This window comes from Leptopilina heterotoma, unplaced genomic scaffold, assembly GCF_015476425.1.
Source record: "Leptopilina heterotoma isolate Lh14 unplaced genomic scaffold, ASM1547642v1 Lhet_76, whole genome shotgun sequence".
Taxonomy (NCBI): Eukaryota; Metazoa; Arthropoda; class Insecta; order Hymenoptera; family Figitidae; genus Leptopilina; species Leptopilina heterotoma.
Genome location: NW_025111175.1, coordinates 454462 through 478788, shown reverse-complemented (window position 1 = coordinate 478788; position 24327 = coordinate 454462). Strand labels below are relative to the sequence as shown.

At 22.9% G+C, this 24327-nt stretch overlaps 1 protein-coding gene across 3 annotated transcripts in view; it reads right to left on the bottom strand.

Moving 5' to 3' along the window:
• LOC122510847 (polypyrimidine tract-binding protein 1) overlaps positions 1–24327 on the bottom strand; it is a 319096-nt gene that overhangs the window by 55840 nt on the left and 238929 nt on the right. For all 3 annotated transcript variants that reach the window (XM_043625786.1, XM_043625787.1, XM_043625788.1), the window contains exon 4: positions 20097–20282. In XM_043625786.1, the coding sequence (XP_043481721.1) occupies positions 20097–20282 (186 nt within the window). The remainder of the gene's footprint in view (positions 1–20096; positions 20283–24327) is intronic.

Sequence of the window (24327 nt, the reverse complement as noted above, 5' to 3'; positions counted from 1 at the left end):
TTAAAAATCCGTGGCCAGTCAATTTCTTACCTTTTTTTTTCAGCGATAGTCTGAATTTCTCGAGACATTTTGTAAGGGGTAAAAGCGTAAATGCGGGTTGGTTTAATTACAGCGAATGCCGATAATAAACTCGCCAGCTGCAAGCTGTCTCGGAAAAGCTCAATTTAAGCAATTTTCCAAGCACAGAAAGAGAATATCTGTCTCATACTTATTACTTATCTGTCAGCTCGAGTCTCGGGAAATATCTAAGAATATATGTATATATATATATGTATATTATACGCGTGCAAAAACTCTCGTATAATTTCAAGAACAATTTATATTAAATCTACGAAATCTCAATAGTAATTATTATTATTATTAATATTATTATTATTATTATTATTAATTAATTATAATTACCATTTTACTGTTCGAATTTTTTTTCATAAATAAATAAAAAAATATTGAATTGTATCTATAATTATAATTATGTAATTATATATTACTTTTTAATAATTATGTATTTCCAATAATTATGAAAAAAAACTTTTCCTTTGTTTCGGAATTTAAAAATTAAGATAAAAAAAAAATTTTCCCCTGCTTTTGGAGAATTAAATACATTTTTCGTATTCAGAGAGTGTATAATTATTAATTATTAACAAATAAACTTTTTTTTTTGTCAATTATCAACTCATTCTGAATAATACTAAAAATTAATAATAATAATTATAATAAATAAGGATAAACAAATGCGAATTGCAGAATAATAAAACAATTAAGCTATTATAAAATATTTTGCTTCAATTAACAGATTTCATGAATAAAATTAAATCAACCGTAATGTCAGTGTTAAAATTCAAAAGCGATAAATTCTATTAGAAAATATTTTCGATAATAAAAGGAAGAAAACAAGAATGACAAATATATACGTGTATATAAATATTGATATTAAACTAATCCAATAAAGGAAATTTATTTTCAAATACTATTTCCGATTCAATGTGGTGAAAATTTCTCAATTACGGATATTATCACAAGCAATAATAAATCGTATTTAAAGAGAGAGAGAGAGAAATATTTTTTTTCTCTTTCAAAATGTGCTTTGATTTTCTTCTTCAATTAAAATAAAAAAAAACAATTATTTAAACATTTGGAAAAATCGACTTTTTCTGAATTAAAAAAACGGACAAGAAAATAATTTTTAATTCCTAATTTTCATACGTTAAATAATCGAAATAAGAAGAATTGCAAAAAAATGCCTGACAAAATTTTCAATTTTTATAAAATTGATATTTTTCGGTAAATAAAAAATAGGTGAAAAAAATATCTTTTACATTTTTTTCTTTCTTGGAAAGATAAAAGAAGAGAAAGATAAAAGAAGAGGGAAATTTTCAATTATTTACTAATATTAATTAAAATTTGTCCTGCTTTTCTTTTGTCTTAAGGAAAAGAGGAAAAAAAATTAAAAGCGAAATGTGAGAAAAGTTACATTTAGAATGAAATGAGAAAATCTTTGGGAAATTTGCCAAAAACATCTTAACAAATAACTATACTAATCGTGTTGCATTATCTCAGGAGAGATAAATTTCCATCGCTAAATTTCCCTCGACTCCAAGAGAAGCGCGCGAGTGTGTTAAGAAAAACAACCCATTACCTTTTGCGCTTTCATTTCCTTAGCTTATACACGTATTTCTCACACGCAATATGCCAAAAGGGAAATATTTATAACTTCCGCATTATAATTTTCCGACTCACAGAAATTTCATTTCAGTCAAAGTTTTTCAGAATGAAACTGTGTATTATTGATTTCCTGTTATTTTTTTATAAGAAAATTTTTTTAATTTGCTATTATCTAAAATTTTAACTGAAATTCATTTTTTAATCAATTTTCATTAGAAAATTCTATACGAGAATTCAATTATTTAAATACGAAAATAAATAATTTATTGAATAATTGAATGTTTCTTAAAATTGAGTTCTCATAAAGAATTTTATATACAAATTTGTAAATAATTGAATTCTTTTGTCGAATTTTAATACAATTTTTAAGAATATTTTCATTTTTTCAAGAATTTGATTAAAATTGTATTAAAAATAATTGAAATTCTGCAATGAGTTTTATTAGTTATGAAAATAATTGAATCTCTGTAAAAAATTTTAGTATTTATGAAAACAATTGAATTATTGCGAAAATAACAATTTTTGTAATTAATATTGAATTCCTGGGAAAATTTTTATTATTTAGGAAAAAGTCAATCCGTAAAGTCCGTAACTTGATTAAAAAAGGACGAAAAGTTCGTAAATTGTACGATATAATTTGGAGAATTTTCAAAAAGTTATAAACGATTACAGAAATTCAATTATTTTCAAAAGTAATAAAATTCTTCGCAGAAATTCAATTATATTAAAATTTTTTTTTTAAATTTTAGTCAAAATTTCAATTATCTTTATAAATAATAAAATTCTTCTCCGAAATTCAATTATTTTCAAAAATTTTTTAATAAAATTCTTGTCAAAATTTCAATTATTTTCAAAAATTGTCCTCAATTTAATGATTTTCATAAAATAATAAAGTTTTCACAAAAATTTAATTATTTACAAATTTTTTATAAATTTCTTCGCAATATAATTGAATTCTTTTTATAAATAATAAAAATTATTGCAAGGATTCAATTATTTTTCTAAATAATAAAAATTATTACAAGGATTCAATTATTTTTCTAAATAATAAAATTGTTTTTAGGAATTCAATTATTTTCATAAATAAAAAAAATTTTCACAGTAATTCAATTATTTAAAAAAATATAATGAAATTAATTGCAAAAATTCAATTATTTTTATAAATTATTGAAATTTTTTCACAGAAATTGAATTTAAAAAAATTTACTGAAATTCGTTGGAAGAATTCAATTATTTTTTAAAAATATTAAAATTCTTCACACGATTTCAATTATTTTTAATACAATTTTAAATGAATTCCTCGCAAAAATGTAAACATTTTCAAGAATTTTATTAAAATTTTTACAAATAAATCAATTATTTACATAATTTTTATAACATTATTAATAAGTATTTAATTCTAAGAAATAAACATTTATTATAACAATTATTTATTTTTGTATTTAAATAATTGCATTCTAGTAGAATTTTCTATTATAAATTGATTTTAAAATTAAATTCAGTTAAAATTTTAGGTAATAATTGAATATTAAAAGCAATTAGATCGTGACTTTTTAGAAATAATTGAATTTTGAAATTAATTTTTTTTTTAAATTTTAATTTAATTTATTTATATTTGAAGTTTTTATTCTTAATATATATATATATTTAATTGAAGAATTTACGAATAATTGAAATTTGTAAAATTGAATCTTGTAAATAAATGGATTTTGAAAATTGTCGAAGAAGTTTTTCGTAAATTAATTGATATTAAGAAAAATTTTAGTGAAAAATTCTTAAAAATAATAATTGAATGGAAATGATGAAAATAATTTTGAAGTTATTGATATCTTCATGTTTTATAACAATACTTTTATAAGTTTTAAACAATTTCTTTTTTCTGACAAAAATTTGTCATGAAAAAAATTTAATTTATACTTTTAAGTAAAATGTTTTTTTACTTGATGGTAGTTACTATCAATAGTTGTTAATATTAATGGTAGCTACATCCACTGATAGTGAAAATTATTGATAGGAACAACCATTAATAGTAACAACCATTATAATAGTAACAACCATTATAATAGTAACAACCATTAATAGTAACAATCATTAATAGTAAAAATTATTGACAGTAACTGCTATTAACTATTATTAATAGTAACAATCTTTGATAGTAATTACTGTTTATAGTAAAAATAGTTGATAGTATCAACCACTGAATAATAAACATTTTTACTAATTCGAATTTAGAGATTGATATTTAAATATTAATTTTGCTACTTGTTAAAAATAGTAATAGCAAAATATGCTATTTACTAAATATTATGGCAAAAAACAAGGAGAAAATAATTCTTTTCGCACATCGCAAGATAATCATCTCTCGTAAAATGTTCATTGGACGAATAAGGAAATTTTTTGCTTCTAATTAATTTGCCCAAGAATTCACGGGCATCTCTCGTTCGGTACAGGTCTCGAAACGTTTTCACGGTTCGTCTAACAATGGGGAGGGTTGCGATGCACATATATATAAGTATACAAGAGATGTAGTCTGTCGTCGTTTTACTCCAAGTCTTATAGGGCAGAATAAGAAGAAGAAGAATAAGAAGAAGAAGAAGCTTGCATATTTCAGAGTCCAATGTTTGAGGATGTACGTTTAACAATGGCTACATTGTTATTCGGACTTGTCTTAGTGGTTTTGAGAGTGAAGGCGCCATAAGGATATAGTCTCCTGGTCGTCGAGGTCGTGAAGAGTGGTTACACGAACGAAGAGATGGCGTAATATTTTTAATGGAGGGTGTCTTCAGTGATGTACGATGCCGCATTGTTTCTAGAAGACGCCTCGTATATTGTTTTCCCTATTCCTCTTTATCTTCCTCCACCTCCTTCTCCTTCTCTCCCAACATTTTTTTTTCTCATCTTTCAACTTCTCCATATCATCTCCAATCTACCATTACACACTTTCATCTTACACTCGTAAATTACAAGAGAATTTCAGCCTCCACGATTCATCCGCGTGGATTTCTCACACCTCTGTCATTGTCAAAAAAAAGGGAAGAAAATAAAACAAAATGTTGAGAGAGAGAGGAAACAATTCGACACTAATTGAGAAATCAATTAATAGTTGATTCTTTTTTTTCTTTCTGTATGCAAATTTAGTTAATGATGATTGTTGAGTTCAAATTAGTGTAGTTTGTACCAAGTAGCTTAAAACTATCATAATTACCACTTCTCAAAGCTATCATAACTATTACTTATCAAAACTGCCATTATTTATCACTGATAATAATTAAAATTGGTTCAGATTGTAATTAGTTTAAGTACTAAAATAATAAAGTATAATTTTTCATTTTTAGAATTTCTAACTGAAATTTATTTTTAATCCAATTATTACTATTTTTAATAATTTTTCAGAAAGCTCCTTAAAAATTTAATTATTATTTATATATTTAAAAAGAAATTTAAACAAAAAATGTTTCAAAAAACAAACATTTTCAGAATTTTTAATTAAAATTTTTCAAAATTTATTTTCTCAGAGAAACATAATTTTTTTTTAATGTCTTGTTTTATATATATATGTAGCATTAAAAAAATAATTTTTGGAAAATTCATATTATTGCAAAAAATTTAGAAATTATAATTTACTTCACACACAATTTTTGCGTTAATATATGTGCAATTTTTTCTATTTTAAAAGTTAACATTTTTGTAATTTCTTTAAATATTTCGAAGTAGCTTTTATGGAAATTTTGTAAAGATAATCGCATTTTTTTTTGAGTAATTCAATTAAAATTGTATTGAGAATAATTGAATACTTATAAAGAATTTTATGAAAAATTAAGAAAAAAAAATTTAAAACTTTCGAGAAATTTTAATAAAAAATAATTTAGTTCTATTAGAGAAATTATTGAAACTATATTAAAAATAATACTGAATCTCCTGCAAAAAATTTTATTAAAATTTTTTTTAAAAAAATTTTAGAAAGAAATTTAAAAAAATTTTAGAAGAAATTTATTAAAGTTTAGTTTTTTTATTTTAAATCCAAAATTATTCACAAATAAATTTAGAAATTGAAAATTTGTATTTTACATAATTAACAAAATAATCATTTTTTTTTAAGGAATTCAATTATTTTCATGAAAAATAATTCAAAATTTCTAGAAAATAATAATTGAATTAAAATTATGAAAATAATTTCAATTCAATTATTATTTTCTAGATTTTTTTTCATAAAAAATTTTATTAGTTATGAAAATAATTGAATTTATATGAAATTTGTAAATAATAGAATTTCTGTGAAATTTTTATTATTTATGAAAATAATTAAATATTTGCTGAAGTACAATTTTATTACAATTTCTTTAAAATGATTGAATTCTTTTTGGGAAATTTTATTAAAACTAATTTAATTCTATAGAGAAATTATTGAAACTATATTAAAAATAATACTGAATCTCATATGCAAAAAATTTTATCAAATTAAAAAAAATTGAATATTTTAGAAGAAATTTATTGAAGTTCAATTTTTTTTATTTTAAATCCGAAATTATTCACAAATAAATTTGGAAATAAAAAATTTGTAATTTACGTAATTAACATAATAATAATTGAATTTCGGAGAAGAATTTTATTATTTATAAAAATAATTGAAATTTTCACAAGAATTAAAAAAAAATTCTTTGAAAATAATTGAATTTTATGAGAAGAATTTAATTACTTCGGAAAATAATTGAATTTCTGCAATTCTTTCTAATTTCTCAAAAATTGAATTTTTTTTGAGTGTTTTCAAAAAAAAGAATTAAAAATTTTTAAATTCTATTTTCAAAATTGCTAATTTTACTTAAAAAAGCAAGTAACAAGTTAGAATTATTGCTAGTAAATAATAAAGTAAAAATATTGATTCAAATATATAATTTACTATTGATTTAAATAAAAATTATTCGATTCAAGTAAATATTTATTTGATACTTAAGTAAACGGTCAGTTGAATCAAATAATTTTTTCCCAGTATAATAATTAATTTTATTAATATAATTTAATAATTTGAATTTCTAATAAATTACTTTATTATATTTTCTATTTTCTATTTAGAGTATACTTTTTTCTTCTTTAGAAAAAAAAAATTAGAATTACAACCTGTAGTGAATAAACCAGTGTCTGACCGGACATAGTGCTTTACTACTTAAACCACACGCTTCAAGTTTTACCGCATATTTTATAAATGCAAATCATAAATAAAACATTTCTCGAATAATATAGAAAATTACTAAACAATTTATTCTAATTATTAGTTATTACAAAATTTAGAAATTAGAACTGATAACTGATCCAAATTACTAATTTTTTTCTCAAATATTATAAAGTTAAAAAACTTTCATCTCGCAAACTCACAAGTGAATTTTTCTCTTTTCTTGTGATAATAAATATTTTTTCCTCGCCTCAATTGAAATACCGTTTGTCAATTTACGAATAACTATATGTTTCAATATACATCGTTTCCCGCTCGAATGTGTCCCTTTTCTCTCGTGACAATTTTTTTACTTTTTTTTTTATTTTTTTGTCACCTCACTTCTTGCGTGGAAATAAAAGTTCATTTAAAAAAAAACCGTCGACGTCCAGTTAACACTCTCACTGACCTCTGTAAACGTTTTAACGAATCTTGCGTAACGAGTTATGAACTTCGTTTGTGTCATTCTTTTATTTTTTTTCTATATGGTACTGTCTTTTTTTTATTACCGGCAGTGTTTATTTTTTTTGTCTTTGGTTTTTTGTAATTTTTTTTTTTGTTTTTTTTTTTTTTTGGGTGAACGCGCGTTATTTCTGCAAACGTGGCCAGGTAATACCGCAAAACTCATGGACGACGTATTGAAATTCCATGGTGCAGACAGAAAAAAGGGAGAGAAAGAGTGAGAGAGAGAAAGAAAGAGAGGAAGAGGGAAAATGGACCAGTCAGGAAGACTGATTATTCTGACTCTCGCGGAGAAAGTCTGTTTGGCTTGCGAACCGTTCCATCATTTTGACGGCCACGAATCCAGGGGCTTTTAATGCATCTCGATGAAAAAGTTACGCTTTGCTCTCTTTCTTCTCTCTTTACTTTCCTTTTCTCTCTCTTGCTCTTTAAATACACGAAAATATATATACGAAACAATCAAACGGAAAATGCGTTTAATTAACAGTATTGCAAACTTCCTTCGACAATAATTAATTGTTATTAATTTATTTCTATTATTATTCTTATTGTTAATTTTTTTATTATTAATATTTTTATTATTAATATTTTTATTATTCATATTTTTATTATTAATATTTTTATTATTAATATTTTTATTATTAATATTTTTATTTACATTATTATTATTTTTAACAAGTAAGACATATGTCATAACGCAAGAAATTTCCAAGAGCTCGTCATCTGGTGCCTTTTGTAAAAAAAATTGTCTCAAAATAACTGGGATTTGTCTTTATAATGAGGTTGCTGAACAATGGGCTTTTCGAGTGCAGAAATAAATGGAGGGAAATTATATTCTATTATTATTGTCATTATACGTATTTTTATATTTTACTAGGTATATATTAAATATTTAAAAAAATATTCGATATATATATAGTATACAAATATGATAAATAAATATAATAACTAAGATTATTAATTATAATAGAAAATAATAATTATAAAAGTAATTATTATTCATTTGATTTTCAAAGATTTTAATTTGAAACCTTTACGAAATTCAATTAATTCTAAAAATTGCAATTATTAGTAACTTCTCCAAAATTCGATTATTATCTAAAACTTTAACTGAAATTAATTTTTAAATCAATTTTTATTTGAAAATTCTACGAGAATTCAATTATTTAAATGCAAATAAAATGCAAATAAATAATTTATTGAATAATTGAATGTTTCATCGAATTGAATTCTCGTAAAGAATTTAATCAATAAATTTTTAAATAATTGAATTCTATTGACGAATTGAAATTTTATTAAAATAATTGATATAAAAATTATTGAATTAGAAAAATTATTTTAAAATAATTGAAATTTTGCAAATTTTATTAAAATGTTTGTTTAATAATTGAATTCTTTTGGAAAATTTTATTATAATGACAGAATATTGAAAATCGGTGAATTAAGAAAAACTTTTAAAAATAATTGAAATTTTGACATGAATTTTATTAAAATTTTTGAAAATAATTGAATTCTTGTGACAAATATTATGAAAATAATTAAATTTTGCAATAAATTTTCTTAAAATTTCTGAAATTAATTGAATTTTGTCGAATTTATTCATTTACAAAGATAATTGAAATCTTGCAGACAATTTTTTTTTAGATTTTCTTGAAAATAATTGAATTTCTGCGAAGAATTTTATTAAATTTGAAAATAATTGGATTTGTCAATTAATTTTATTAAAATTTCTAATAATAATTGAATTTTGTCGAATTTATTCATTTACAAAGATAATTGAAATCTTGAAGACAATTTTTTTTTACATTTTTTGGAAAATAATTGAATTTCTGCGAAGAATTTTATTAAATTTGAAAATAATTGAATTTCTGCGAAGAATTTTATTAAATTTGAAAATAATTGAATTTTGTCGAATTCATTCCTTTATGAAGATTTTTTAAGATTTTTTTTTAAAATAATTGAATTTTTGCGAAGACTTTTATTCAATTTGAAAATAGATGAAACATTTTTGAAAATAATTGAAATTTTGACATGAATTTTATTAAAATTTTTGAAAATAATTGAATTCTTGTGATGAATATTATGAAAATAATTAAATTTTGCAAAATTAATTTTATTAAAATTTCTGAAAATAATTGAATTTCGGCTAAGAATTTTGCTATTTATAAAGATAATTGAAATTTTGACATGAATTTTATTAAAATTTTTGAAAATAATTGAATTCTTGTGACAAATATTATGAAATAATTAAATTTTGCAATAAATTTTTTTAAAATTTCTGAAATTAATTGAATTTTGTCGAATTTATTCATTTACAAAGATAATTGAAATCTTGCAGACAATTTTTTTTTTAGATTTTCTTAAAAATAATTAGATTTGTCAATTAATTTTATTAAAATTTCTAATAATAATTGAATTTTGTCGAATTTATTCATTTACAAAGATAATTGAAATCTTGAAGACAATTTTTTTTATATTTTTTGGAAAATAATTGAATTTCTGCGAAGAATTTTATTAAATTTGAAAATAATTGAATTTTGCAATGAATTTTATTAAAATTTCGGCAAATAATTGAATTCTGTCGAATTTATTCATTTATAATGATAATTTAAATCTTGAAGACAAATTTTTTTTAGATTTTTTTGGAAAATAATTGAATTTCTGCGAAGAATTTTATTAAATTTGAAAATAATTGAATTTCGTCGAATTCATTCATTTATGAAGATTTTTTAAGATTTTTTTTTTTTTAAATAATTGAATTTTTGCGAAGACTTTTATTCAATTTGAAAATAGAAGAAACATTTTTGAAAATAATTGAAATTTTACCATGAATTTTATTAAAATTTTTGAAAATAATTGAAATTTTGCCATGAATTTTTTAAAAATTTTTGAAAATAATTGAAATTTTGCCATGAATTTTATTAAAATTTTTGAAAATAATTGAATTCTTGTGATGAATATTATGAAAATAATTAAATTTTGCAAAATTAATTTTATTAAAATTTCTTAAAATAATTGAATTTCGGCTAAGAATTTTGCTATTTATAAAGATAATTGAAATTTTGATGAGAATGTTTTTAGATTTTTTAAAAATAATTGAATTTTTTCGAAGAATTTTATTAAATTTGAATATAATTGAATTTCAATGAAGAATTTTCCTATTTATAAAGATAATTGAAATGTTAACGAGAATTTAAAAAAAAAATTTTGAAAATTATTGATTTCCTGATTTTCCTAACCTGTGGCAGCCCTGCAGTAGTAAAATTTTTGTTATAGAAAAAAATAGTAGTTACCATATATTGCAGTAGCAAAAATTCACGAATTCTGTGAAAAAGTTTAGCAATTTGGAAAAAATTTCTAATTTAAATAATTTAATTTATATTATAGCGCAGAAGAAAGAGGTGAGGGAAGAAAAATATCTCACCTTAGAAAATAATTCACCAGCAAATTACAATTTTCATGAAAATCCCAAATAAAAAAAAATTTGCAAATAAATTAATTTTCCGCACCAAAAAAAAAAAAAAAAAATGAAAAAGACGTTGAAAATTATATCCTCTATCCTATTGGGACAATAAAAATCACGCTAGAGTAAATTTTTTTTCTGCAATATATAAAAAATTGAAAAGTAAAGTTTGACATTTGAGATTTATAATATAAATATATATTTTTTCTATATATATGCCTATATTTCAAAAGCGAAAAAAAAACATTTATTTTGTGCGCAAATAATAATAAAAGCATTTTCTGTACTTGAAATGGGCCGGGCACAGCAATTACGCGTGTGAGGTTTATGGCATACGACAGGTAATACAAATATTTTTATGTGCTGACACTTAAAATGCATTTTACATCGTGGGGGTTCAGTGGTAGATCGTAAAAAAAAGCTGAAACGAAAAACAGTAAAACCTATGGGGAAATTGTTTCGTCAAAGCGAAAAACCGTGAGCATATTAAAAAAAAAAAAAAAATACACATTAAAGTCGTTTTTGTACATAACTTCACTAAATCACTCCCGTGTTACAATTTTCCAATTCTTCATCACTGATTCTTTTTTTCATTTTTTTATTGCCGTAAGTTACAAATTTAGCAAAAAAAAAAAAAAAATTTCGAACAACATTGAAAAGTATGGAAAGTGTATTGACCGAAACAACCATTGTCCGATACTGGACAGTGATAGCAGAAGATACTATCGATGGAAATTGGAAGTGATAGAAATTAATGGTTGTAAAGTGCGTTGTTTTCGAATTCGATTGTTGGTGGATATAAATTATGGATTTTATAGTTTTTTAATAATAAAAAAAAAATAATAATTATAATAATTATAATAATAATTCCAAATAAAGCTGCTAATAATAGAAACCACAAAACTGCTTTTTCATTATAAAACACATTGTTCAGAATAGAATATTATTCAGTGAAGGATGGTTTCGTAATTAATAGTGTGGGCCATGAAAGCCATATGATTCCCTTTGGAACTGTTGTGAAAATACTCAACTGGAGTGACTTGTTCGAGAATTAAGCACCTATGAGAAGGTAAAGGGTTTTAGTTTTAGAGGGAAAATTAGCAAATGTTACTGTAGATCCTCAACGTAAGACTAGTTACTCGAAAATTAACAATAGACCACCTCATTTCGATTTTCATTTCTACTTCCATTGTATTTAAAACTTGTGACTTGTAAATTTTATTTTTCAATTTAAGAAAAATTTTTGTCTTCTTTAATGAAAATATTTTCTTTCACTAATAACTTTATAAAAACTATTAATTAAAACTGCAAAAAAATTTTTAAAAACAATAGTTTGTAACCGGAATAATTTATCACTACCGCAATTTCTAATTAGTAAAATTTTGTAATTTTCATGATAATTTGTAATTAGGAAAATTTCAAATTTTCCTAATTACAAATTATCATGAAAGTTACAAAATTTTACTAATTTTCATATTCACGAGAATATCAAAATTTGTAAGTTTAATAATTTTTTAATATCAAAATTTTAAGAATTAAAATTTGTAATTGCTATTAAAAAAAAAAAAAAAAAAGTAACAAAAACAAAAATAAATGAGAAAATAATAACAATACAAAAATATTATTGAATAAAAAATTGACAATGAATCAAAAAAACTAATAGAAAATAGTAGAAAAATAAATATAAACAGAAAGAAACAATAATAACAATACAAAAATAGTAACAAATAAGAAATTGAAAATAAATCAAAAAAACTAATAGAAAAATAGAAAAATAAATAAAAACAGAAAGAAACAATAATAACAATACAAAAATAGTAACAAATAAAAAATTGACAATAAATAAAAAAAACTAATAGAAAAATAGTAGAAAAATAAATATAAACAGAAAGAAACAGTAATAAAAGTAACAATAAAAAATTAGGAGTACCAACTTAAATATTTTTTTTTCTATTTACAAAAAATTAATTTCACCCCCCCCCCCAAAAAAAAAAAAATAAAAATGTCGACCACTTTTGAAGCAAACTGTACACGCTGCATACACCCTTTAGACACTTTGGCTTAAGCAGCATTTTATAAGTTTCAGATTTGGAAATTAATAATGTAGGCTTTAACGGGAGACAATAAAGAATTTTTTATATCGTGTTTTTCTTTTCTCTCCGGAATTTTTTTTTCTTCTCCTTTTTTTATTTTTTCATGGTAGCACGTTAAAGTGATTTAATTTTGGTTTTTGTTTTAACGAGAGACACAAGGTGTGTTCACGAATGGGCCACCGCAACAAGGCAACTAAAAAAAGAAGAAAAAAAAAAAAAAAAAAAGAGTGAGAGAGAGAGAAAGTGGGGGGGTGGGAGAAAAAAAAGAAGAACAGGATTAATGTCGTTGTTATGGGGTCGCTTGTTCTCCGGGTTTTTTTTTTATGAGTACACAGGGGCGTGTATCTGCTTGATATCTTCCAACTTTTATAATCCTCCCCCCTGAAAACAAACCACGAAAAGTTTTGGTCTTGAAAAAATCATTCGACAAATCTCCCTTTGTTTCTGATATGAACGCGAAGTGCAAGCAAAAAAAAAAAGAAGAGAAAGAAAAAGAAAAATGCCAATGAAAAACTCCTTCGATATTCGAAAATTTTTAAGTCGAGGTTATTTATCGTTTTTCAAAAAATTGTAACTTTTGGTTTTTATACGCAAAAAGTATTAAAATAAAATAAATAATAAAATAAGTAAATAAAAAATTGTCGACAACAAAGCAGAAACAAAAAAACTAGAATAAAACCGAAAATTACGGAATAAAAAAAAAATGTTAATTAGTTAACCTCTTTTTTCCAATTGTTATTTTCTCTTAGTGTCGAATGAAAGATCGGACGCTTTTTTTCCTAAAAAAAAAATCTCTAAACAGTCTCTCTCATTAGCCCCACTGGACATTTTCACACACAAAGTAAAAAGTCAGGGGTGGCGAGAGAGAGAGAGAGAGAGAGAAGCAAAGTAGTAGACCGGACGTTATACACTTTGTAAGCTAAGTACCGTAAGAAGACTATGAGCAAGGGGTTGAAAGGGGGGGGGGAGTGTTCACAATTACTAATTACTAAACAATGACGAGGTGCACAAGAAGTCGAGTCTTCCGGTGTAAAAAAAAGAGAAAAAAAAAGTTTAATTTGCGGTTTCGCGACCTTAAAAGGAACTTAACACGATCTTCATCTTTTACTTAACCGACATATTACCCTGGGGCTATTCTTGACTTTTTTTCTCCCATTTTTTTTCTCTTTTATTTTTTTTTTCTTTTATTATTTTTTTTCCTCGAGCTTCCCTTTCACACTTTTCGACCTTCTTCGTGAATATCTTTTAAACTAATTTGATTAACCTACTCTATATAGTCTCTTATACTTTGTGTGTATTCAAATTACCACGCAAATTTACCTCCAGGGAAAGGGAAATCGTTTTCTTTGTTATTTTCTTAAAACCATTTCTTCCTGTACAATCAAGGTGAAAAGTTTTTGCGTTTGTTATTTTTTTTTAAATAAATAAAATTGTTTACTGTATAAGAAGATAAAAAAATTATTTTTTGTTATAGCAGATTATTTTTCATTAGAATTTATAATAAAATTATTATACAATAAATAATAAATAATAATAAATAATAATAATAATAATAATAATAATAATAATAATAATAATAATAATAATAATTTTTACTACCATAAAATAATGAAATTATAATTATCACGTATTTTTGAATGAAAATTCCCTTTATGGTTTTCGGTAATCAAAAAAATTTTTTTGTAATTCAAAATTAAATTGTTCCAATTTCGAAGAATTTTTTTTTTTAATCGATAAAAGCTTTTGAAGAATTGAATTTTTATTTTACTGAAAAAGTGTCACTCAATTTCACCCGATTTTCGAGGGACAGTAATAAAAATCGGAGACACTAGTAGAAAAAAAAAGGAATACCTATGTAATGCAATAAAAGAAATAAAATTTATTTGAAACAAACTCTCCTAAATTTAAATAAATAAATAAAAAATAAATAAATAAAGTGAATTTTACTAATAAATGAGTAGAAATATTTTATTTTAAAATTTTCTATTTTTATTTTCATTTGGTTGAATAAAAATTTATTGAAATAATATTTAGAAGAAAAAATATTTAGTTCGATGAATATTAAACTGAGAAAATATTTAGTTCAATAAATATTTAATCGGGAAAATATTTAGTTCAATAAATATTTACCCGGGAAAATATTTAGTTCAATAAATATTTAACCGGGAAAATATTTAGTTTAATAAATATTTAACCGGGAAAATATTTAGTTCAATAAATATTTAACCGAGAAAATATTTATTAAATAATATTTAGCTGAAAAAATATTTAGTTCAATAAATATTTAACCGAGAAAATATTTAGTTCAAGAAATATTTAACCAAGAAAATATTTAGTCGAATGAATATTTTCACGATTAAATATTCAAATTCAAATATTTAAATATTTCCATTAAATAATTCAAATTTAGAGAGAATAATTCAGTAGACTTTGAGTCAATTATATATATTTTTTCCGGTTGTAATATTAATTAATAATTAATAATTACCATTAAAATTAATACCTCTCCCAAGATTCACGAGAATTTTGTTTGTGAAAAAAATTTCTCTTCCTATTAACAATATTTATTTTCCTTTTCCATTTCTTTTATTATTAATAAAAAAAAGTTATATATATTTATTAAAAGAAATAGTAAAAAAGAGAAGAAATTAGTGCCAACTTTGATAAAAACTATTTTCGTCGAGCAAAACAAAAAAAAAAAAAAGTTGAGTGTAAAAGGTCGGGCAGAAGCCAGTTTTTAGTTTAAGTTCGGTGACTCGTTTTTTCTTTCACAAACGTGCGTATCGCGTGTGTATTTGTGTGAATGTGGTCATGAACATTTGAAACGGGCACACCAATTCCCATTGCAAGGTTTTCCGCGTGGTAAAAACTTTCCCAGGTGAGAAAAGCAAAAAAAAAAAAAAAAAAAGAAAAAAAATGAAAATAAATAAGCAAGTAAATAGTCGGCGGCATCGCGACGTTTCAGTTTCTCCCTTATTTTTCACAAAGTGCAAAGAGAAAGTTTGTGCTTTCTGCGGAAAATTGGACGAGAAAATGTTAGATATATATATATGTTAGCTGGAAGGTACGAAAACTTTTGGAAAGTGTGTGCACACCTCGCCTGAGAGTTTCGAGTACTCTCTCTCTCTCTCTCTCTCTCTCTCGCTCTTTCGCCAAGTTGCGCTTGTCTACCCATGACGCACGTCAAGCAAAAGGCAAATATCTATAAAGTACTTGATATATTACTTGCGCCTTGGTAATACAACCTGTGGGTACGTCAGAGAAGTCTACACAAGCTGTTGCATCTGATTATGATCGATACTTGACAATTTTCGAGATCACTTCACATTAAACAATTTTTTTTTTTGAAAAACAATTCAATTTTATTTTTTTTTACATTTTTTTCTATTTTTATTTTCATTTGGTTGAATAAAAATTTATAGAAATAATATTTATCCGAATGAATATATTAAAGCCGAAAAAATATTTAGTTCAATAAATATTTAACTGAGAAAATATTTAGTTCAATAAATATTTAACTGAGAAAATATTTAGTTCAATAAATATTTAACCGAGAAAATATTTAGTTCAATAAATATTTAACGGAGAAATATTTAGTCCAATGAATATTTAATCGTGGAAATATTTATCCGACTCAATATTTAACCGAGAAAATATTTAGCCAAATGAATATTTAATTGAGAAAATATTTAGCCAACTGAGTATTAAGCAGAGAAAATATGTAGTCAAATTAATAATTTATTAATTTATTTATCGAGAAAATATTTAGCCAACTGAGTATTAAGCAGAGAAAATATGTAGTCGAATTAATAATTTACTCGAGGAAAAATTTAGCCGAATGAGTATTTAGCAAAGAAATTATTTAGTCGAATAAATATTTATCCGAATGTCAAAAAAAAGTTAGCCAAATAAATATTTAATCTAATAAATAACAAACCGTATAAATATTAAGCCAAAAAATTAATCTGAATAAATATTTAGCGGGATAAATAATAAATATTAAGCCAAAAAAATAAGTCGAGTAAATACTTACCCGAAAAATGCTCGAGACGAAAAATTCCATTCAATAAAAATAAAACTAATTTTTATTAAGCAAAACTCAAAAAAAAGCCCTACGGAATAAAAATCGCGTTAAATAAAAATGACCCTAATTAGAAAACTCGGCTAAATTGAAAAAATTCAGCTAAATAAAAATTCCCTCAAGTAAAAAATTATAGCAAATGATGATGTAGTTATAAGGATGAAACCACTTTTAATTTGCGGATACTAAAGCTCTTTATAATCACAGGAAACTTTATTCAAAGAATGAAGCTTCCTTTGTGCGTTAAAAAGATTTCTTTTCCCTTTTTTTTCCTAATGTTAATATACTTTCATCTCTCTCTCTCTCTCTTTCTTTTTTTTGTGAAAAATAATTTCTTCTTTAGGAATATTGAACTAATTCGTTATATAATGGAAAAAAGGAGAAGATTGTTGCTGTATTTTTTTGTTTCCCATTTTTTTTTCTTTTTTTTGTCAGTGAAATGAGAGAAGTTGTTTCTTGAAAACTCGATAGCCTTAAACTGTGAGCAAAACTAAAAGCATGTTTCGAACTTTACAAACTTGATTGACCTAAACAACAATGGCGAAACTCTCTGAGATAGATTCCCGCAACGGGGATTTGTCCATAAATTATAACGGAACCTTAATTATAATGGAGTTTTGGGGCCGAACGCTCTATTCAAAATTAACTCTCTCTCTCCCTCTCTCTCTCACACACCCTTAACCGAGAAGAAAATAAAATGCAAAAAAAAAACTGTACAATTAACTATCCAATCTTCGTTAAATTTTTTGTCTTCGCATTTTTCATCCCTTTTTTACACCACCGTATATTTTTCAAGTTTTTTTTTCAGTTTAATTTGAAAATTTAATTAAGTACTGTAGTGTGAATTAAATATTTTGTAATAAATAATAATTGAAAGATAATTATTATTCTGTACATTAACTTTACTTTATAATCTTTATATGCATTTTTAATTGTTTTATTTATTAAAGTAATTATTAATTAACTGTGATTATAACTAAAATTATTTGTAGTAAAAATTTCTGATATTAAAAAAACATTTTGTTACTATTATTGGTAGTCAAAATTATTTATAGTCAAAATTATTTAGCTACAATTATTGGTAGTCAAAATTATTTGCAGTAAAAGTTTCTGATAGTAAAAAAACATTTTGTTACTATTATTGGTAGTCAAAATTATTTATAGTCAAAATTATTTAGCTACAATTATTGGTAGTCAAAATTATTTGCAGTAAAAGTTTCTAATAGTAAAAATCATTTTTGTTACTATTATTAGTAGTAAGAAATTCTTATAGTTTGTAATTATTCATAGTAAAAACCCCTGTTAGTAAAAATCATTTAGTTACTATTATTTGTAGTTCAAATTATTTAAATATTTATAGTAAAAATTTCTTATATTAGAAATCATTAATTAATTAAAAAACATTTTGTTACTATTATTGGTAGTCAAAATCATTTACAGTAAAAATTATTTAGTTACAGTTATTGGTTGACAAAAATATTTGTAGTAAATCATTTTTTTTTACTATTATTGGTAGTAAAAATTATTTACAGTAAAAATTATTTAGTTACCATAATTGGTTGTCAAAAATATTTGTAGTAAAATCATTTTGCTATTATTATTGGCAGTCAAAATTATGTATAGTAAAAATTTTTGATAGTTGCAATTATTTATAGTAAAAACCTCTGATAGTAAAAATTATTTACTTACTATTATTTGTAGTTAAAATTATTTATAGTAAAAATTTTTTATAGTAAAATTCATTTCGTTACTATTATAGTATTATTAGTACTCAAAAATATTTATAGTAAAAATTTTTGATAGTAAAAATGATTTAGTTAATATTATTGGTAGTTGAAATTACTTGTATTAAAAAATTTTGATAGTAAATATAATTTACTATTATTAGTAGCAAAAATGGTTGATAGTGTCAATTATTAAAATTAAAAAACCCAAATAGTAAAAATAATTTTTAATTACAATTATTGGTAGTCAAAATTATTTACAAAAAAAAATTTTTGCATAGTTGCAAAATTGTTAGTAAAAACTCCTGATAGTATTTATAGTCAAACAATATTTTTTTAATAAAATTATTAGAACTTAAAAATCGTTATCAATTAATTGCTTAATAATTAAGCAATTAAAAAATTTTTTGTTTCCCCAGAAGAAAAAACCGCTGCCAAGTTGTATTTTTTTTATAATTTTGGTGGTCATTTCATGAACACTTTACTTCCTCATAGAGATAAAAATAATAGAAATATATGAATAACTTTTTATAAATATGGTAAAAGTGATTGAATTTTGGGTCAATCAATGTATTTTTAAATATCCTACAAAATAGTTACAATAATTTAATAGTTAAATAAAAATTTTCAAACAAAAAAGTTGAGAAAATGGCATTTTTCACAATTTTTGGTTTTTAAAATACCAATAATTTCGAAATTTATTATCGAATTAGGTTCAAAAATAGGTCAATCGAAGCGTTTTTTAATGCTCTACAAGTTGATAACGATAATTTTAAAATTACTTCTACTTTTTTCAACAAAATTTTCAAAAAAGTCTTATTTTCCAAAATTTTTGATTTTTAAAAGTTTAATAACTCCGGTTAATATGGACGAAAAATGTTCAATTAGGGCTCAATAGATGCGTCTAAAAAAACTCTACAAAATTATGGAAAAACATTTATAGGTGTCCTAACATTTTTTTAAAGTTATGGGCAAAAAACGTTTTTTTGAAAAATTAAAAATCCAAAAAAAATTTAGTTAAACTTTATTAATATATTAGAAAGTACTCTCATTTTATGTCCGCAGGTGAGATCTACAATTTAAAAAAAAATTCAACCCAAAAGCTCTTCATGATTTCGAGATATTTATAAAAATGTGATGTTTACACACACACACACACACACACATACGGAATGACATTTTTTAAAAATGTCATTTTTGAACTCCTGAGGTCAAATAACATAAAGATATGTCAAAAAATCGAACTCGAAAAATTTCGGTATTACAATACTTCCTCTATGAGGAAGTAATATGAGGAAGTAAAAATTAAAATTGAAACTGAAAATTTTTGTTTTTTCAGTAAAAAATTTTGAAAATTAAGCAAAAAGAAATGATATTTATAAAAAAGAAAATAAATGATACTGACGTTCGTCGGGTTGGCGATGATGTTTGTGGGACTACTGACCGCGTTGCTGTGGGCCTGATCAGTCTTGAGCTCCCGATGATTGCTGAATTGAACATAAACTGCTCGTCCTCTCAACTGCGCAACAGAGGAGCCATAAAATGTAACCATTGTGGCTGCAGACACCTCATCTGCCATTTCCAAAAAGGCCTGAAACAACAACAAAAAATCAAAGATTAAATTTTTTTATTTAGAATAGAAAAAAAGAATTTCGAATTTTTTTCAAAATATTTTGACAATTTAGCACCATAAATTACTAGTTGTATTTTTTTAACGAATAAAAATAATAATAATAATAATAATAATAATAATAATAATAATAATAATAATAATAAAAATAGCATTGATTATAAATTATTTGTAATTAACAATGGTTACAATTTCTGGTGGTTGTAACTACCAGTGGTTGTACCTACAAATTTTCGCTCCTCTCATTTACTGTTTCCCATTTATTCATTTATTTTTTTTTTCATGTTTGTTAATTATAAATAATACAATGAAACACTGAAAATAGTCGCTTCCGCATTCAATGAGAAGTAATTTAGAGTTTCAATACTTTATTCGATGAGTTTTGAGTAAAGCAGCTTTTATCCTAGTTTCGAATGAATTAGTCTAGATGGAATTAATTAATTGCCAGAAGACATTTTGTGACTCAGCGGGGAATCAAACACGGATTTTCTGTGTCTCTGGGGAAACCAATTTTCTCGCAAATGAAAAAAAAAATTGTCACTCTTTCTTTTTTTTTCTCTTTTTCTTTATCTCTCTCTGTTAATTATTGAAATTAATTTTCAAATCTCTTTTTCACACAGGAAATGAATATTTAATTTTACGTAAAAATTAAATTAAAAGCCAAAAAAAAAATTTTTTTAAATATATAAACATGAAAATTTCTAATTGACTGTGTAATTATTTTTTTTGATTATAAACGTTAACCTGGTTTTCTCATTTTCGTCAACACTTCATATTCACCGTCAACAGTTGCCCGTAAAGTGTGAAACAACACTTCGCTGTCATGTTATATTTATAACGTAATTCACTCATTAGTGCTCTTTTCATTTAGAAACAAGCTTTAAACTGTTATCTAATTTTTCTTTCTTTTTTTCAAAAATAAAAACCCTCTGCAATTGTATAATCTGATTGAAGAAATAAGTCAATTAATTGGGAAAAAATGGACTCAATCAGAAAGGAAAATACGAAAATAGAGACATATAGATTTTTTGTTGTTGAAAATTTTGATTTATTGAAAGTCTGGAAGTTTACAATTTTCCATTTTTTCTAATTTTAATTATTTATTATAGTTAATATTGCTGACAGATAAAATATTTATTTACAATTAATGACAGTTAAAATTATTTTTAGTTACAATTATTGGTAGTCAAAATTCTTTGTAGTAAAAATCATTAAGTTACAATAATTGGTTGGCATAAACATTTGTAGTAAGAATTTCTGATATTAAAAAACATTTTTTTACTATTATTGGTAGTCAAAATTATTTATAGTAAAAATAATTTAGTTACAATTATTGTTTGTCAAAAATATTTGTACTAAAACAAATTTTATTACTATTATTGGCAGTCAAAATTATTTATAGTAAAAATTATTTAGTTACAATTATTGGTTGTCAAAAATATTTGTAGTAAAACAATTCTGTTACTATTATTAGTAGTCAAAATTATTTAGTTACAATTATTGGTAGTCAAAAACATTTGTACTAAAATAATTTTTTTACTATTATTGGTAGTCAAAATTATTTATAATAAAAATTTTTGATAGTTGCAATTATTCATAGTAAAAACCTCTGATAGTAAAAATTATTTAGTTACTATTATTTGTAGTAAGAATTTCTTACTATAACTTTGTATTTATTCATAGTAAAAACCCATGATAGTAAAAATCTTTTAGTTACAATTTATTGATAGTTAAAATGATTGGTAGTAAAAATGTTTGATAGTAAATGTCATTTAGTCACAATTGTTTGTAGTTTAAATTATTTATAGTAAAATTTTTTGATAGTAAATATCATTTAGTCACAATTGTAAGTAGTTTAAATTATTTATAGTAAAAATTGCTGATAGTAAAAATCATTTAGTTACTATTATTGGTAGTAAAATATTTTTACAGTTTGTAATTATTCATAGTAAAAATTTCTGATAGTAAAAATCATTTACTTACAATTATTGGTAGTAACAATTATTTATAGTAAAAATTTTGCACAGTTGCAATTACCGGTAATAAAAAATTCTGTTAATAAAAATTTTTTTATAGTTGCAATTATTCGTAGTTAAAATTACTTGTAGTAAAAATTTCCGATAGTGAAAATAATTAATTATAAAATAAAAATTGAAAATAAAATTGAAAATTAATAATTAGAATTGAAAATGAAAAATTAAAATCGAAAACTACAATTAAAAATTCAAATTGAAAATTAAAAATTAAAAATTAAAAATTAAAATATCTGCTTGAAAAAATTTCTGGTATTTAAAATTACTAATAATGATTGAAATGAATAAAAAACAGAATTTCAGATATAATATTTCTCGAAATAAGGAGACAATTATTTTTAATTTTTTTTTTCTGCCAGTGTCAATTTGACAAAGGAATGGATATGTCGTGTTATTTTGATATTTAGCCAATGTGGGACATCTTTATTCGGTCGTTGGAAGCCGTTGGGAAACTAGAGAGTAAACGAGAAAGTAGGAAATTATGCAGATTAATTAAGGAATGGCAAAGCACTGCCTCACAAAGAACAAGAGGGCGAACGAGTATGGGAGTCTAGGGATGCAGTAATGAAGATAGAAATAGACTCACTAGAAGTGGTACCCAGTCTTTAGGAGACAGTTAATCTCGAATATAAATATGTGTAAACACTGCAAGGAAAATTGCAAGATTAACCTTCCTTCGTTATTTCATTATTCAGCCATTGCCTTTGTCTTTTTTTTTTACTGTTCACTCCTTAAAAACAAGGAAAAAAAAGAAGAAAAAAATTATTTCTAAATAAAAAAAATATTTTTCAATTAAAAAAAATATTTTTTAAATAGAAAAGATATTTTTTTAATTAAAAGGACACTTTCAATCAAGAAACACTTTTTCATGGAAAAAGTAATTAGTTATCATTAAAATGACACTTTTTTCAATTAAAAATTTATCAATTAAGTAATTAATTAAAGACACTTATTCAATTGAACTCTTTCTCTAATAAAAATTAATAAAAAAATAAAAAATATACTTTTTCGCAATTAACAATTAATTATTTTGTTCTCATAATTTTTATTTGTTTTTTATACAAAAAACAAATAAGTATTTTTGTAAGTAAATAATTGTTAATTTTCATTACATTTCTTATTACTATTTCAATTATTATTTCCATTGGATTGGATTTATTATTTATTTATTATTATACCTATTTTTGTTGTTATTATTATTGTTATTGGCATTATCAATATTGTCATCATTATTATCATCATTATTATCATCATCTCTAGATTGAATAGTTAAAATTATCAGAATATATTTTGTTTCAATTAATTACTAACTTAAATTATATTGAACTAAATTGAATGTGTCTATATAATTAATTAGTTGGAATAATTAATTAAATTAGAACTTAATATCACTGGAGAAATGATTGCATTGTTACCAGTATAATGTTTAATAACAATTTTGAATAGAAATAAATTATAATAGAATTAAAAAAATATTTCAATTAATCAATTAAATATTTAAAAAAATTTCAATATAATCAACTAATCAATCATAAATTCAGAATACTTAATAATTAACTGATTAATTAAATATTTACGCATACGACAGAATGAATAATTAAGTCATCTAAATATTAGAACGACTAATTAATTAAATATTAAGAGGATTTAGTATTTCACCATGCTGATTAGAAAGATTTTATTATCGAAAGTTAATGAAATTAATTTGTGGAAATTGATAAAATTAATTTATTATACTTAATATAATTAGTTTTTAATATTAGTAAAATTAAAATTAAAATTAATTTACATAATTAAAATTAAAATTAATATACATAATTAAAATTAAAATTAATTTACATAATTAAAATTAAAATTATTTTACAATTTACATAATTAAAATTAAAAGTAATTTACAAAATTAAATTCATAAAATTACTAAAAATTGTCAGGTGAAATTACAATGATAAATTATTATCAGTTGATAATTTTAA